Source organism: Anomaloglossus baeobatrachus, chromosome 3 (assembly GCF_048569485.1).
Source record: "Anomaloglossus baeobatrachus isolate aAnoBae1 chromosome 3, aAnoBae1.hap1, whole genome shotgun sequence".
NCBI classification, from domain to species: Eukaryota; Metazoa; Chordata; class Amphibia; order Anura; family Aromobatidae; genus Anomaloglossus; species Anomaloglossus baeobatrachus.
In genome coordinates, this window is record NC_134355.1 from 565,951,692 (window position 1) to 565,969,110 (window position 17,419).

The following is a 17,419-nucleotide window of genomic DNA, read 5'->3' on the forward strand; positions in this document are numbered from 1 at the left end:
ATCCCTCCGCTCCGTCATCGCCTCAATGTCCCCAGGAGATTTCCTTGCATCGATCGATATCGAAGATGCTTATCTCCACGTACCGGTTGCTCCAGAGCACCAACGCTTCTTGCGCTTCACCATAGGAGACGAACACCTGCAGTTCGTGGCACTGCAGTTCGGCCTGGCTACAGCCCCACGGGTTTTCACCAAGGTTAGGGCTCCCGTAGTAGCGGTCCTCCACTCTCAGGGTCACTCGGTGATCCCTTACTTGGACGATCTGCTGATCAAGGCACCCTCTCAAGAGGCATGCCAACACAGCCCCGACGCTTCTCTGGAGGCTCTCCAGAGTTTCGGGTGGATCATCAATTTTCCAAAGTCAAATCTGACACCAGCCCAATCGCTGACATATCTTGGCATGGAGTTTCATACCCTATCAGCGATGGTGAAGCTTCCGCTGATCAAGCAGCGTTCACTACAGAAAGGGGTGCAATCTCTCCTTCAAGGTCAGGCACACACCTTGAGGGGCCTCATGCACTTCCTGGGGAAGATGGTGGCAGCAATGGAGGCAGTCCCTTTCGCGCAGTTTCACCTGCGTCCTCTTCATTGGGACATCCTAACCAAAGCTTCCCTTCGGGGGTGGCTTTCTTCCCACTTCTTTATCGCATGGGAAATCCTTCCTACCCCCATCCTGGGAGGTGGTCACGACGGACGCGAGTCTGTCAGGGTGGGGAGCAGTCTTTCTCTGCCACAGGGCTCAGGGTACGTGGACTCAGCAAGAGTCCTCGCTTCAGATCAATGTTCTGGAGATCAGGGCAGTGTATCTTGCCCTAAAAGTGTTCCAGCAGTGGCTGGAAGGCAAGCAGATCCGAATTCAGTCGGACAACTCCACAGTGGTGGCTTACATCAACCACCAAGGCGGAACACGCAGTCGGCAAGCCTTCCAGGAAGTCCGGCGGATTTTGATGTGGGTGGAAGCCTCGGCCTCCACCATCTCCGCAGTTCACATCCCGGGCGTCGAAAACTGGGAAGCAGACTTTCTCAGTCGCCAGGGCATGGACGCAGGGGAATGGTCCCTTCACCCGGACGTGTTTCAGGAGATCTGTTGCTGCTGGGGGAGGCCGGAAGTCGACCTAATGGCGTCCCGGCACAACAACAAGGTCACGGCATTCATGGCACGATCTCACGATCACAGAGCTCTGGCGGCAGACGCCTTAGTTCGGGATTGGTCGCAGTTTCAACTCTCTTATGTGTTTCCTCCGCTGGCACTGTTGCCCAGAGTGTTACGCACGATCAGGGCCAACTGCCGCCGCGCCATCCTCGTCACTCCAGACTGGCCGAGGAGGTCGTGGTACCCGGATCTGTGGCATCTCACGGTCGGCCAAACGTGGGCACTACCAGACCGACCAGACTTGCTGTCTCAAGGGCCGTTTTTCCATTTGAATTCTGCGGCCCTCAACCTGACACTGTGGCCATTGAGTCCTGGATCTTTGCGTCTTCAGGATTATCTCAAGAGGTCATTGCCACTATGAGACAGGTTAGGAAACCAACGTCCGCCAAGATCTACCACAGGACGTGGAAAATTTTCCTGTCATGATGCTCTGCTGGGGGTTTTTCTCCCTGGCCTTTGGCCTTGCCCACTTTTCTGTCCTTCCTTCAATCTGGACTGGAAAAGGGTTTGTCGCTCGGCTCCCTTAAGGGACAAGTCTCAGCGCTCTCTGTGTTGTTTCCAGAAGCGCCTAGCCAGACTTCCACAGGTACGCACGTTCCTGCAGGGGGTTCGTCACATCGTTCCTCCTTACAAGGGGCCGTTAGAACCCTGGGATCTGAACAGGGTGCTGATGGTTCTTCAGAAACCACCATTCGATCCATTAAGGGATATTTCTCTCTCACGCCTTTCGCAGAAAGTGGTTTTCCTAGTAGCAGTCACTTCACTTCGGAGAGTGTCTGAGCTAGCAGCGCTGTCGTGCAAAGCCCCTTTCCTGGTGTTCACCAGGACAAGGTGGTTCTGCGTCCGGTTCCGGATCATCCAGTTCACCAATGTGAAAAGGATCTGCACTTGTTAGATCTGGTGAGAGCACTCAGACTCTACATTTCTCGTACGGCGCCCCTGCGCCGCTCGGATGCACTCTTTGTCCTTGTCGCTGGCCAGCGTAAAGGGTCACAGGCTTCCAAATCAACCCTGGCTCGGTGGATCAAGGAACCAATTCTCAAAGCTTACCGTTCTGCTGGGCTTCCGGTTCCCTCAGGGCTCTAGGCCCATTCTACCAGAGCCGGGGGCGCGTCCTGGGCTTTGAGGCACCAGGCTACGGCTCAGCAGGTGTGTCAGGCGGCTACCTGGTCGAGCCTGCACACTTTCACGAAACACTATCAGATGCATACCTATGCTTCGGCGGATGCCAGCCTAGGTTGATGAGTCCTTCAGGAGGCGGTTGCCCACCTGTAGGAAGGGGCCGTTTTTACGGCTCTATTATGAGGTATTATTTTACCCACCCAGGGACTGCTTTTGGACGTCCCAATTGTCTGGGTCTCCCAATGGAGCGACAAAGAAGAAGGGAATTTTGTTTACTTACCGTAAATTCCTTTTCTTCTAGCTCCAATTGGGAGACCCAGCACCCGCCCCTGTTTTTTTGTGTACACATGTTGTTCATGTTGACTGGTTTCAGTTCTCCGATATTCCTTCGGATTGAATTTACTTTAAACCAGTTTATAATTTTTTTCCTCCTTCTTGCTTTTGCACCAAAACTGAGGAGCCCGTGGGAGCACGGGGGGTGTATAAGCAGAAGGGGAGGGGCTTTACACTTTTAAGTGTAATACTTTGTGCGGCCTCCGGAGGCATAGCCTATACACCCAATTGTCTGGGTCTCCCAATTGGAGCTAGAAGAAAAGGAATTTACGGTAAGTAAACAAAATTCCCTTCTTTAATATTGAAATTTTAAAAGAATTTTTCTTATACCACACAACATAAATGGTTGTAAAACCAACCAACTAATTGGAGCTAGTATTTAGGCTCCTATCATTACCCAGTTAAGGACACTGTATAACCGGTAGTAGTAGTCCTACCGGAATAACACCCGTTGAGACAAAAGAAAACGTTGTCCCATATGTGATGTATAGATTAGTAATCCACAGCATGAAAAAACATTCAGCAGGAGTGATCCCACCAAGATAGCAATATTAGAGACCCAAGTGTTACTGTCTCCCAAATAGTATACACAATCTATAAGCCACAGCGATAAATAACCATAGTACGGTCTCACTGTAAAGAATGAAACAAAAACTTTTTTGTTGTCCAGTAACAGGGGGGGCGCCAATCAGCCTCACAATACCCCTTAGCTGGCAACAATCTGACCTGATATTTTCTTAGACCTCCCGACGCGTTTCTTAATTTATCTTAATCCTCAGGGGACTGTGGTCAAGAAATTACAGCTGCAAAAATAAATAGTATAATCAGACTAAAATAATGCAAAGGATTTACCAAAAAGTTCACAAAGCATTCTCAAATATGTCTCCTACCTACCTTCCTTAAGAAGACGGACATCCACCATGCTGTGTCCGGGCTGGTATAAAGCACTAGGCTTTCAAACTTGCCGCCCTTAAATATCCTGTGGGCGGAACGCCCCACTTATCATAATTACCACCCCCAAAAACGAGAGTACCGTCCCTCTGCTAAGACTGATCGGCCGTTGGCCAATGAGCAGAGAGGTGTGACGCCCACCGTGGTGTCTAACCACAGCAAGTGGTGGACGTCACACAAGCCTTGCCCTTAGGGACCAATCAGCGCCATAGACGGAGAACCGTCCCTCAGTGACGTCCCCGCATATGGCGGTCATGTGATCCCTGACATCACGCCAGCACCGCCCATCACATCCTTGCCAATAGTGCCATGTGACCGGAACTACACAGAGTTTAAGTGCACAAAGCGGTCATGTGAACCGCCCATGTGACAACCGTCCATGTGACAGCAGGCCGGCGTCACCCAATCTGTCTTTAACCATAACGCCACGTGACCGGAACCGCGCGGAATCATTCGGCGCACATCCGGGCGCCTGACAGCATGCTAGCAACGTTGGTCTCATTAGTACTCATAGTGCCGTGTGACCGGAACTACATAGAAATTCCCGGCACACATAGCGGTCACGTGATCCGCCCATGTGACAACGAGCTGGCGTCACCCAAGCAACCGGAAGCGCGCGGAACTACCCAGCGCACATCCGGGCGCACGACACAGCAACGAATCAGAACGTCACCAGGGCACCGCCCATCACCGAATCACATGACCGGTCACCAGGACCGCTGTCACAGTGTACATAGAACGCCGATAGTTATAATGGAACCGGAGACGCATAAACAAACTGCGTCCCCCCAACCATCATCTGGGCTGAGATCTTGTCACATGAGAAACACTATAATAAGAAGGTGCTATGATGTTTAACAAGGGGGCATAGCATATGGAGTAAGCTTGGCAGGGGGGGTGGGGGGTTGCTTGAAATGTGTAATGTAGGGAGGGGTTGAGAATACTAAAACTGTCCTAAATAACACAAGGACACACAAATTGGTGTGTTAGGGACCCTCAGGGACAGCCACCGTGGAGCGGGGGCACCCGGTACTTTAAGGTGTTGTTACACTCCGCTGGTAGGCAGGGGATTGATAGGGCTGAGTAGGGACTGCTACAGGGGGCCCCTACATGAACATCTCGCTCAAAACTCCTCCCTCCCCTGTTCTAAATCTATACTTGGGTATTTCATTTGCCACTTGCCTCGTGTCCGTGTCGATTGTGTCTATTGTGGGTGCCTGCCTTAATCCAATTTGTGTGTCCTTGTGTTATTTAGGACAGTTTTAGTATTCTCAACCCCTCCCTACATTACACATTTCAAGCAACCCCCCACCCCCCCTGCCAAGCTTACTCCATATGCTATGCCCCCTTGTTAAACATCATAGCACCTTCTTATTATAGTGTTTCTCATGTGATAAGATCTCAGCCCAGATGATGGTTGGGGGGACGCAGTTTGTTTATGCGTCTCCGGTTCCATTATAACTATGGGCGTTCTATGTACACTGTGACAGCGGTCCTGGTGACCGGTCATGTGATTCGGTGATGGGCGGTGCCCTGGTGACGTTCTGATTCGTTGCTGTGTCGTGCGCCCGGATGTGCGCTGGGTAGTTCCGCGCGCTTCCGGTTGCTTGGGTGACGCCAGCTCGTTGTCACATGGGCGGATCACGTGACCGCTATGTGTGCCGGGAATTTCTATGTAGTTCCGGTCACACGGCACTATGAGTACTAATGAGACCGGCGTTGCTAGCATGCTGTCAGGCGCCCGGATGTGCGCCGAATGATTCCGCGCGGTTCCGGTCACGTGGCGTTATGGTTAAAGACAGATTGGGTGACGCCGGCCTGCTGTCACATGGGCGGTTGTCACATGGGCGGTTCACATGACCGCTTTGTGCACTTAAACTCTGTGTAGTTCCGGTCACATGGCACTATTGGCAAGGATGTGATGGGCGGTGCTGGCGTGATGTCAGGGATCACATGACCGCCATATGCGGGGACGTCACTGAGGGACGGTTCTCCGTCTATGGCGCTGATTGGTCCCTAAGGGCAAGGCTTGTGTGACGTCCACCACTTGCTGTGGTTAGACACCACGGTGGGCGTCACACCTCTCTGCTCATTGGCCAACGGCCGATCAGTCTTAGCAGAGGGACGGTACTCTCGTTTTTGGGGGTGGTAATTATGATAAGTGGGGCGTTCCGCCCACAGGATATTTAAGGGCGGCAAGTTTGAAAGCCTAGTGCTTTATACCAGCCCGGACACAGCATGGTGGATGTCCGTCTTCTTAAGGAAGGTAGGTAGGAGACATATTTGAGAATGCTTTGTGAACTTTTTGGTAAATCCTTTGCATTATTTTAGTCTGATTATACTATTTATTTTTGCAGCTGTAATTTCTTGACCACAGTCCCCTGAGGATTAAGATAAATTAAGAAACGCGTCGGGAGGTCTAAGAAAATATCAGGTCAGATTGTTGCCAGCTAAGGGGTATTGTGAGGCTGATTGGCGCCCCCCCCTGTTACTGGACAACAAAAAACAAGTTTTTGTTTCATTCTTTACAGTGAGACCGTACTATGGTTATTTATCGCTGTGGCTTATAGATTGTGTATACTATTTGGGAGACAGTAACACTTGGGTCTCTAATATTGCTATCTTGGTGGGATCACTCCTGCTGAATGTTTTTTCATGCTGTGGATTACTAATCTATACATCACATATGGGACAACGTTTTCTTTTGTCTCAACGGGTGTTATTCCGGTAGGACTACTACTACCGGTTATACAGTGTCCTTAACTGGGTAATGATAGGAGCCTAAATACTAGCTCCAATTAGTTGGTTGGTTTTACAACCATTTATGTTGTGTGGTATAAGAAAAATTCTTTTAAAATTTCAATAATAAAAGTTACATTTTAATTGTGACCACAATTGTTTAATACCTTTGCTTTGCTGACTATCTGATTAATTGGTAAGCAACGACACATCCTTATCCTCTTTCCTCATCCAGTCAACTTTGTCCTTCTCAAGTCTGCTCTGTCTTCCTCCAGTTTCTTTTGTCCTCTTCCATTGTCCTCTTCCAGACTGCTCTGCACCTTCTCCAGTCTCCTATGTCCTACTCCAGTCTCCGCTGTCCTCCTCCAGTCTCTCCTGTCCTCTTCCAGTCTCCTTTGTCCTCCTCCAGTCTCCTCTGTCCTCCTACATTCTTATTTGTCTTCCTCCAGTCTCCTCTATCCTCCTCCAGACTCCTCTGTCCTCCTCAATTCTCATCTGTCCTCCAGTCTCCTCTGCCCCTCCTACAGATTCCTCTGTTTTTGTTTAGTCTCCTCTGTCCTCCTTCAGTCTCCTCTGTCCTCCTCCAGTCTCCTCTGTCCTCCTCCAGTCTCATTTGTCCTCCTCCAGTCTCCTCCATCCTCCGTCCTCCTCCAAACTCCACAGTCCACCTCCTCAGACTCCTCTGTCCTCCTCCAGTCTCCTCCATCCTCCTCCGTCCTCCTCCAGACTCCTCTGTTCCCTCACCCTCCTCTTTCTGACTCCTCTGTCCTGTAACTCCAGACTTTTCTGGCTGCAGCTTATCTCTGCACGGTGGAACTGTAATATACCAACCCTTCGCTTCTCCATCATCTGTTGGGGAAGACCCAAATTAGACTCTTGGATGATGCCACTGTCACCTACTGTCTATGGAGGTCTTTGGCCTACAGCTGATTTATTCGCACAGGGTCCCTGATGGTTAGTGTACATGACCTGCACAGTGTGGAGTATTTCTATCCCCTGGCTATATTCTATCATACATTTCCAGTCCATTTATTGACCTTTCTAAAATTGCATTGTCTAAAGGCACAATGTGGCGCCCTGGGCAAGCCAGGACGTCACAAGCACTACACCAACACACCCCACACTCCCGGTCAGGCACACCAAAGTCAGACAAAAACCCTTGTTGCCTTCCTCCAGGGGCTGATGTTCACACAAGGGGGGTGGGCCAGGCGGTTGGTCCCGCCCACCGAGGAGTTCACAGTCCTGGAGGCGGGAAAAGCAGGCAGATCAGTTTTGAAGTGGAAGTGAGAGGAGTGAAGTGGCAGTTGAGGAGCCTGAAGTTGGTCCGGGTGTGTGGCCCGGACGGATCAGCAAGGTTGGCAGACGGTGGTGACCGTCTGCAGGGGAGGCCTATTGTAGCTAGCCGTAAGGACCGTGGACGGGCGGTGGCCCGGCGGTACCGGACCGGTACGCAAAGAGAAGCCAGCACCATCCGTCAGGGGCTTACAGACCCTGACAAGGCTAGGAGTCACCGTTGAATTTGTCAAATCCGTTAGCGAAGGGAACCTCCGGGGTTTCCCAGCAGCCAAATCCCGACAGAAGGCAACAGTCCAACCGAGAGAGGGAAACACAGTCACCGCCAAGGCTAAAGTTCCCAGGGCCAGAGCCTGCGGGCAAAAGGGGCTCCTTCAGCACCCATCCAAGCTGGGGAGCGGGTTACCGGTGGGAACCCATTGGAACCGTACACACTACATAGGTGCAGGGAAAGGCAGTCACCATCAACCTGCCGGGAGGTGAACCACCGCAGCCGTCTGTGGGACCCGTCCATCCAGCCGTTTGTTTTACCGGAGACTCTGTGTTCATCATTGGCTGAGTGAGTACCACCGTGCCGTGTGGCACAGCGCTGCCCCCGCGACCCTGCACCTCACCAGGCCCCGTAGCCCGCCTGCAATACATTCCTACCCCCTCATCGGGCCCTGGGACAACCAACCCCCTACCCACGGAGGGGAGAACTAACATCCAGGCTGCTCCCTGTCATCGCTCCCGGGATCCCCGTCCAGAGCAGCGGTGGTGTCATCAATCTCACCACAACCGTGGGTGGCGTCACGGACAATATCAAATCCCCACAATCAAATCCCCCCTTTTCACTCACGGGCGAGGAACGCCGCTCGAGTCCCCGGGATCCGGCCCACCGCTCGATCCACCACCGAGCAGCAGCAGCAGCAGCCGGACCCGAGCAGTGGGAGAGCGCAGCGTCCCCTCCTCCGCCCGCGACACACAACATGGTGATTAGTTCTTAGCATGTAATGTATGAAGAAGACCTGACTCCAGTGTAATATGGTCGGCTGCTGAATCCCATCCTTAGAAACTATTAAGCAGTGCGATGGGAATTATTGGACTGTTCAGCATGATTACTGGTGAGGACAGATTGCCATCTCTTTTTCCATTACAGTGTATAGACTTTGCTGCCAGCTCCATATATTGTGATCAATGACTTCTGCCGTTCATTAGTCGTGGGCATAACTTGTCCTATGTAGATAATTCTGATGGTGATGAATTCATTTATTAAATCCCATGCTTTTCTTCTCCTGTCCCAGTGCATAATCAATAATGGTGCGGCTCATCATTGCCTGATGAGTATTACTGCAGATGTAATTTAGCTGAGGAGATGTCTTGGGTGTGTTATGCTCCGGTAGGGATAACGTGACTATACATTATATTCCGCAGCATGGCTCCCTTACCCCTCTACACATAGCAGCAGCTTTACCGGTGGCTGAAGGCGTCCGCATCACAGAGATTCTGCTGCATGCTGCCGCAGATCCGAATGCCAGCGCCGAGGATGAGGACGACATGTATGATCATGACAGGGTATGGTATATCAGTGCTGCCAGGGCTCGCGGGGACATCTCATTAGTGTGCAGGAGATAAATAAAGCATACAGGATGAAGATGCGTCTGTCACATAAAGATGGAGCACGCGGATCAGATGTTCCTTGGAGATTTCTTGCGTTCATTCGTAGGAGACCTGCGGTGGCCACGGTTGGTCTCCATCAATGAACACAGATTAATGTCAGATAAACCCAGTGTTCAGCAGCAGATACAATTCCCAGAGAAAAGCAATGTCCTCAGGTTGGGGCTCCAGGAGTATTTGATGCTTCTGCTTGGTGTCATTTCTTCTCAATACTAATCCCTATAGATTAAGACCTTTCTGGGGCCTGTCAGGCTGTCGGCTGTCTCTCCACCCTCTTGGTATACGGCGCTGCTATTTCAGCACACTACTGTATAATATTATTAAACCTTTTACATCTGGTTATAGCTTCTTAGAACATATTTCTTCAATATTTAGAAAAGTTTATTTTTTTTCTTTAAGAATAAATTAGACCTAACCTCTTTGGGCCCCATTCAATATTGCATTTGCTCCTTTATATTGGGAAGATGCAATGGAGTTGTCAGTCATAGTTATATGTTTCTATGAATTGCCATGAGAATTTCTCCAAGTTTTTAGGAACAGATTTAATATACTGTATATCCAGTTTTCTAATTTTCACACCGCCTCTTTCACACGTCAGTGATTCTGGTACATATGTTACTGGTTTTATATGTACCAGAATCACTGACCTATGCAGACCCATTAAAATCAATGTGTCTGCGCACACATCAGTGATTTCTCAGTAAGGCTATGTGCGCACAGTGCGTTTTTCGCGGCGTTTTTGCGCGTTTTTCGGGTGCGTTTTTGGCCTCAAAACTGCAGGACTTTGCTTCCCCAGCAAAGTCTATAAGTTTTCATTTTTGTTGTCCGCACACATCTGTTTTTTTTACCTGCGTTTTTGAGTTAAAAAAAAAAAATGGACATGTCAGTTCTTTCCTGCGTTTTTCTGCGTTTTCCGCCCATGCAATGCATTTGAAAAACGCAGCAAAACGCAGAGATCAAAAACGCAGCAAAACGCAGCCAAAAACGCACCAAATCGCAGCAAAAACGCATGCGTTTTTTTATGCGTTTTTTCGACGCAGGTGCGTTTTTGTGCGTTTTTAGCAGCCAAAAACGCGCAAAAACGCAGCGTCAAAAAGACGTAGTGTGCGAACCTAGCCTAACCGTGTTTCCATGCGCCACACACACGTGTCCATGTGCTCTGCATAGAGATGTCCCACAGACCACACTGGTGTGATCCATGAAACACGTACCAGAAAAACACGTACATTTAAATATAAAGCTTGTTAAACTCACCCATCTTCAGCGATGCTGTCTCCGGCTGCTGCTGTCTCTACGTCCAGGCCGGCTAATTATACTCATACATATGCACTGCACAGCCGACCTGGAAGTAGCTGCAGAGGGGAGACAGCGGCGGCCGGACACAGCATCGCAGAAGATATCAGCACCACGGACAACAGCGGCGTGGACAGATGAGTATAGTACCTGATCTCTGTGTGCTATCACGAATAGCACATAGAGATCACACATGTGCCAAAAACACGGCACATGGAGGGACATACGTACTTTAACACGTCAGAGAAAAACGTGTGTTTTTCAATGCATGTGAAAGAGGCCTTGCATTAATAAAAAAAAGGCAAAAACTGGCTACATCTGTAAGAATAGCAAAATCAATATAATTTACCGTAAACTGGGGCAGATTTACCAATGCTGTGTAAATATTAGTGAGTGCAAGCTTATACTACACAGTCTTAACCCCTTAGTGACTGGTCTCAGATAAAGGCGATACAAGTCAATTTTTTTTTTACCCGAAAAAAATCCACATAATTTTGGAATCGCTAACCTGGAGAATCATGATGCCATATCATTTTTGAAGGACAATGAAAACTATAAAAAACAAAAATGCAAAAAATAATTATTTTTCTATTTTGCCTGCTTTCACAGAATGTAGTAAAGTAAATGGTGTCACTCAAAACTATACACCATCCCCGCATAAAAGAAGTCCTTATACAGTTATGCCAAAATAAAAACTATGATTTTTGGAGAAGGAAAAAATGAAAGTGCAGTAATGAATAATTGCTTGGTCCTGAAGTGGTTAAAGGGAACCTGTTATGTCAAATACCACTATTAACCTGCAGATATGGGGATAGCAGCAGGCTTAGGCTAAGTTCACATTTCCACTAAAATCTATCAGTCACAATCCGCTGCTCTTGTAAACAACGGAATCCGTTTAGCGGATTCCGCTGCTCCCATAGACTTGTATGAGCAGCGGATTGTGACTGATGATGCTGCGTTGCACCCTCCGCCCGACTGATCAGTCGTGGAACGACTGACCGCCGGGCGGGGGGCACGCAGCATGTAACGTTTTTTGAGCAGCGAGATCCGTCGGATTTCGCTGCGCATGCTCTCTGGCTCCCTGCACACGTCACCAGCTTTGGTTGGTTACCCGATATTTACCCTGGTTACGGTGCAAGGAGCCAGCGCTATGCGGTGTAGGCCCGTAACCAAGGTAAATATCGGGTAACCAAGGTAAACATCGGGTGCTTTGCTGTTACCCGATATTTAGGCTGGTTACGTGTGCAGGGAGGCCGACACTTCCCCGCTACATACATACATACATACATACATACATGCATGCACATACACACACTCACTCACACATACACTCACCTATCCCCAGCCATGCAGACCGCAGCACTTCCACTGACATCCTCAGCGCCTGGCCCCGCCCCCCGCTCGGCTCCGCCCCCTCCCGCATTCAGCATGTGTGTATACTCACTCACTCACTCACTCACTCACCTGTCCTGCAGTCCCTGCGGCACTGACGTCCTCAGTGCCACAGCCCCGCTCGGCTCCCCTCCCCCCCCCCGAACTCCGCCCCCCGCACACAACGGAATCCGACAAAGAATTCTGTTCTTTGTCATCCGTTGTACAGCGTTGAACAGCGCATCAGTCACATGCGTCAAGCGACGCATGTGACTGATACAAAACAACGGAAATGTGAACTTAGCCTTATAGAGCTCTAAAACTGCTTGACCGCTTTACTGAAAGCTACTGGAAGGAAATTACCTTTATTTCTCCAGGTAGCCTCCAGCTTTCAGTCATAGAGGTGTGGCCTGAGCAGCTTCAGTCACCACTCTATATACAGTGAGTGGCAGCTGTTACCGCCCCGGTACTGACTGACAGCCCACAGTGTATCAGTACAAGCGGCCTGACGATCAGTGCGATCAACTGATCACTATGTACTGAGTGGGTTGGTCACACCTTTATGACTGAAAGCCAGAGGCTTCCAGGGGAAAAAAAGTTAATTTCCTCCCGGTAGCCCTGCTTTCAGTAGAGTTGTCTGGCAATTTTAGTGCGCTGTTTATTAACCCCATATCTGCAGGTTTATAGCATTTTTTGACTATTTTTGATTATTGGTTTTTCTAACTACGGGAATCTTTAAAGCGTTAATTGTGTCTCATGACCTGATGACATAGTTGTAGGGTGTGCAACCACTTTATAATTTGTGATATTCCAACCTCTGACACCTCCTCTAACTCTGGCAATATAGAGGCCACCGCAGCGATGGGACCACTTTTTTCATGTGCAGCTCTGGGCTAAGCCGCTGTGCAGGGAAACTGCGGCCAGGTCCATTCACTTTCACAAAACAGCAGTGGGATTCCCAGCATTGCTGGGGAGGGGAAAAACATGTTAAAGGGCCAACGTGGCAGATTATTGCCGCAATCCCATTATCCTGGGGATCAGAGGTGGGTCCATTGTTCAGAACCTATCCCAGTGATATACCATGGCTTATTGAATTTGCTAGATACAGATTTTAATAGAAAAACTTACTTTACTTTCATAAGTCAAGTGACATGTAACCCAGTGGTGGTCACCCAGATAAAGTGGTTGTTTTGCTGTCAAGAAATGATTGGCTTTAGCCTTTAACTCAATCAATGTTCCTGCAGGGGGAGATAAGCGGCACCTTGCTTGGGTTTTCTATGAAAGGCGGCGTTGAGTCAGGTCTTCCTCTGTATAGCTACTTTGACAAGAGCCCCTGCGTATTAGAGGAGGGAGGACGTACCCCCCTGCATGTGGCATGTGAACGTGAGGACAACTACAAGGTAAGCTGCCGGCAAACCTCATATCGTGTTGGTTGGTACAATTAGGGGTTTGGAGGTTGGCAATACCTGTCCCTTTTATAGTCTAAACATAATGTGTAATTTGTCTTTTACCTTTTGCAGTTTGCCAGGGATACCATTTCCTTACTTCTTGCCCACAAAGCCAAGATCAACACCCTATGGAGCGGTCACTCTCCGCTCTCTTTGGCCATTGCCAGTGGAAATGACTTGGTGAGAGATCCCCAAAAATTCCCTTACCGCTTCAGATCATTAGCGTTTATGTTATGACTGTTATGTATGGTTTTTACTGTGTTGCGTTTCCTGTTTTGTTCTATATGCTAAACATACACAACATCATTTCATTGCCATTTTCCAGGCTGTGAAAGAACTGCTAGCTAACGGAGCGGACCCTAACCTGGCCCTCAGCAGAGGAGTGGGCAGCGCTTTATGCACAGCTGTCAACATTGATTATGAGAAGAAAAGAACCATAGCGGCAAGAATAGGTTTGGTAAGACTGATCATCCATCAAGGGGAACGTGTTAGGCTATGTGCCCACAGGAGATCGTACCTGTGGACTTTTCTGCAGGTGTTTCCGCAGGTTCACGCTGCAGCTCCCCGGAATCCGCAGCTATCCATTGCTGCGGTATATCTGCGGAGTTGTTGCGGTAAACCTGCGGAAACAGTGCTGATTTCATGCGGAATTCCCGCCCTGTATCTCCATAGTGGAGGAGCGGGAATTCCGAAGATAGTTCCATATAAATAGCAGATATGCAGTTACGTGCGGCTTCAGGAAATCCGCAGCATTTTCCGCAGCCGCAAATACCGCAGCATTGATACAGCACTCCCCAAATCCCATAGGATAACATGGGGAGTGTCTGTACTTGCGTAAACCTGCGGATTTATCTGGAAAATCTAGAAAATGAGTGGGTTTTCCGTGGCAAAATCCACAGTTACTTTCTTCTGTGGGCACATAGCCTTAGGGCGGCTTTGCACGTTGCGACATCGCACGTGCGATGTCGGTGGGGTCAAATCGAAAGTGACGCACATCCGGCGTCACTTTCGACATCGTACTGTGTAAATGCTAGATGATACGATGAACGAGCGCAAAAACGTTGTTATCGTATCATCGTTGCATTCACCGACATTTCCATATTGCCGGTGCAGCGACAGGTACAATGTTGTTCCTCGTTCCTGTGGCAGCACACATCGCTGTGTGTGAAGCCGCAAGAGCGAGGAACATCTCCTTACCTGCCGCCGGCGGCTATACGGAAGGAAGGAGGTGGGTGGGATGTTTACATCCTGCTCATCTCCGCCCCTCCGCCGCTATTGGCCGCCTGCCGTGTGACGTCGCTATGACGCCGCACGACCCTCCCCCTTAGGAAGGAGGCGGATCGCCGGCCAGAGCGACGGTCGCAGGGCAGGTGAGTGCATGTGAAGCTGGCGAAGCGATAATTTTCGCTACGCCAGCTATCACAAGATATCGTACCTGCGACAGGGGCGGGGACTATCGCGTGCGACATCGCAGCATCGGCTTGCGATGTCGCAAAGTGCAAAGCCCGCCTTAGAATGAGACTCCATAGACACTCACTCGCTCTGTTCTAAATCCTCTCATCTATCTGTTCCCTAGTAGTTTTACTCTCCCATGTCAGTTAACAAATAGTGTTACCAGTACCCATAATACAAGACTCCAGAGCAGATTATCACAGCCCTGAGGCAAAAGAGAACACGCTGTAAAGCAGAGGTGTAGTGTAGACTGAGTGTGGTCTGGATACATAATTTGTTACCGTAGATTTTATTGACTGTACTTACAAATCTGATGATATGTGCAGAATTTACCCAAAAAGGGGCTTACAAGCAGATGAAAGGCTGACCATAACGCCCAGGCAGATCCACTATTATTTATTTTTCTTTATTTTCTGCCTCATAGAATAGGGAATGGGTCCCAATATAATGCCCACATAACTTAACAGGTCTCATACTAGACAACCTCATTGCTGGATATGACATTGATGACGCCCCTCCCATTGCCGGCATATACAGTGCTCGGCATAAATCAGTGCACCCAGTTTAAAAAGTAAGATTTTAATACATATCTCACTGAATACCAGAACAATTTCTAACATTTTGACAAGACCGAGTTTCATAGAACATTTTTATAACCCATAAAATAAAAGTCAGATTAATAATACAGTATAAGGCCTTGTGCCCAGATGGTGGTTTTTTTTTGCATTTATTATGCTTTTTTTCTTTGCTTACCTTAATCAATAAAAGCAAGGAATAAGCCTCCCAGCAAAGTCTATGAGAATCCTGACTTGCTGTGCACATGCTGCTTCTTTTTTTTTTTTTTGCAGATTTTGTTGCTGAAAAAAGAAGCAGCATGTCAATTGTTTCTGCTTTATCACTACAGTGGATTATAGCGCAGCACTTCGCCTCACACACCATGCATACAGCATGGCGAGTGAGGCTCTCCATAGCTCAGTAACCCACTGTCGTCATGATGACAACCAACGGTTACTATGGCAGCAATCGGGTCCCTGTGATCGCATTACAGGGACCCGATTGCCGGGGAGAGGTAAGTGATTCCTCTCCCTGTCTTCTGTATGCTGCAATTGCACTGATCACAGCATTCAGGGGGTTAAACTGCCGGGAGCAGCTCAGTAGACGATCTTAGGGTTACAGCGCCCGAAACCCCGCGATCACCTAGGCTAATAAAAACACAAAAAGCAGGAAAACACGTAAGGGAAAAAACGCGCAAACGCAATAAAAAATGCGCATTTTTTTCACATATTTTTTTCTTGTCAAAACATGCACACAAAAAAGTGTGCAGAAAAGAAGGACACAAAAAAGCAATGTGGGCACATAGCCTACATTTCATTACAAAATCTTCAATTTTACTCAGATTATTTGATGTAAAAATGAGTACACCACACAACCAAAGGTTCTACATGTTTTTTTTATGGTTAGGCATGGAATGAACAAGTGGGCGACTTATTGCAACATTTAACTTTTTCCATTCTTTAAGAATGACCTCTTTTAGAGCTTGGATGTTGGCTGGAGAGTGATGACAATCTGTCTTTTCAGAATTCCCCATAGGGGTTTTGATTGGGTTCAGATCAGGAGACATACTTGGGCACTGAATCACTTTCATCTTCTTCTTCAGAGATGCAACAGATGTGTGTTTTTGATCATTGCCATGATGGAAAAATGCACATTTAGCAAGATACTTTATCACTGTCACCAGTGAGGGGGCATACAGAACCAGAGGGCAGAGCGGTGCAGTGAGCCTCTTGTCTGCACCAAGGGTGCACAGAGCACCCTCATTATCATATCATTAGAATTTTTGATTACACTTCAATTTCACTCTACAATGCCATGTGCTTAACTTATACTATCAGTTTGGGTTGACTGACCCCCTTATAATGCATTGTATCAGTCCAAGACTTGAAGAGAGTTTATGTCATAGCTCTATTTTCACTGTTGTCGGACATGAACGCTTTATTCTGTGGAGGCCAATTATGTTTTTGTTCAGCTGGAGCGTCTTTCAAGCCTAACCTTGGCATTGCATTATCTGCTGAGGGCACAAAGCTTGGTATCGCAATATCCTCAGATCATAAAACTTCAGACGTTCAAGCATCACCAGGGGGAAGTTCTGTCTATTGTGGACTTCAAGGCTTTCACTTACATGCCCTTGGCCAAAAATTCCTTCATAGACCTTCCTCTCTCCAATGCATTGTCATATGAGTTTTTGTTGATCATTTGTCCTACCTTTGTCTCCATGACAGAACTTTTCTTCAGGGAAATTTTCCACATTTTTCCTTGTCCTATCTGATTGTCTTGGTCGCTTCATCCAAACATTTTCAAGAATTACTTTTCATCATCTTGTCTTTGCATCAGTTTTTGAGGATTATTGCTTTTTTTTAATGAGGATCACTAGGTTGACCCACTTTTTTCATGTTTCTTATAGATGCCATCAATGAGATCTTTTCTATGAAAAAATGTTTTTCCGCAATATATAGCCATATAAGTCCACTTTCTAGACCAGGGTGCACAACATTTTTTTGGGCTGAGGGCCACATTTTCATACTGAACCAATCCTTAGGGTCACAAAAAAATG

General features: G+C 48.3%; 1 protein-coding gene across 2 annotated transcripts in view; it reads left to right on the forward strand.

Annotated features, from left to right (window-relative positions):
- Nucleotides 1–17,419, forward strand: part of ANKMY1 (ankyrin repeat and MYND domain containing 1) — a 108,911-nt gene that overhangs the window by 39,138 nt on the left and 52,354 nt on the right. For both annotated transcript variants that reach the window (XM_075340923.1, XM_075340924.1), the window contains 4 exons: nt 9,002–9,142; nt 13,153–13,308; nt 13,429–13,536; nt 13,682–13,813. In XM_075340923.1, coding sequence (XP_075197038.1) covers nt 9,002–9,142; nt 13,153–13,308; nt 13,429–13,536; nt 13,682–13,813 — 537 coding nt within the window. The remainder of the gene's footprint in view (nt 1–9,001; nt 9,143–13,152; nt 13,309–13,428; nt 13,537–13,681; nt 13,814–17,419) is intronic.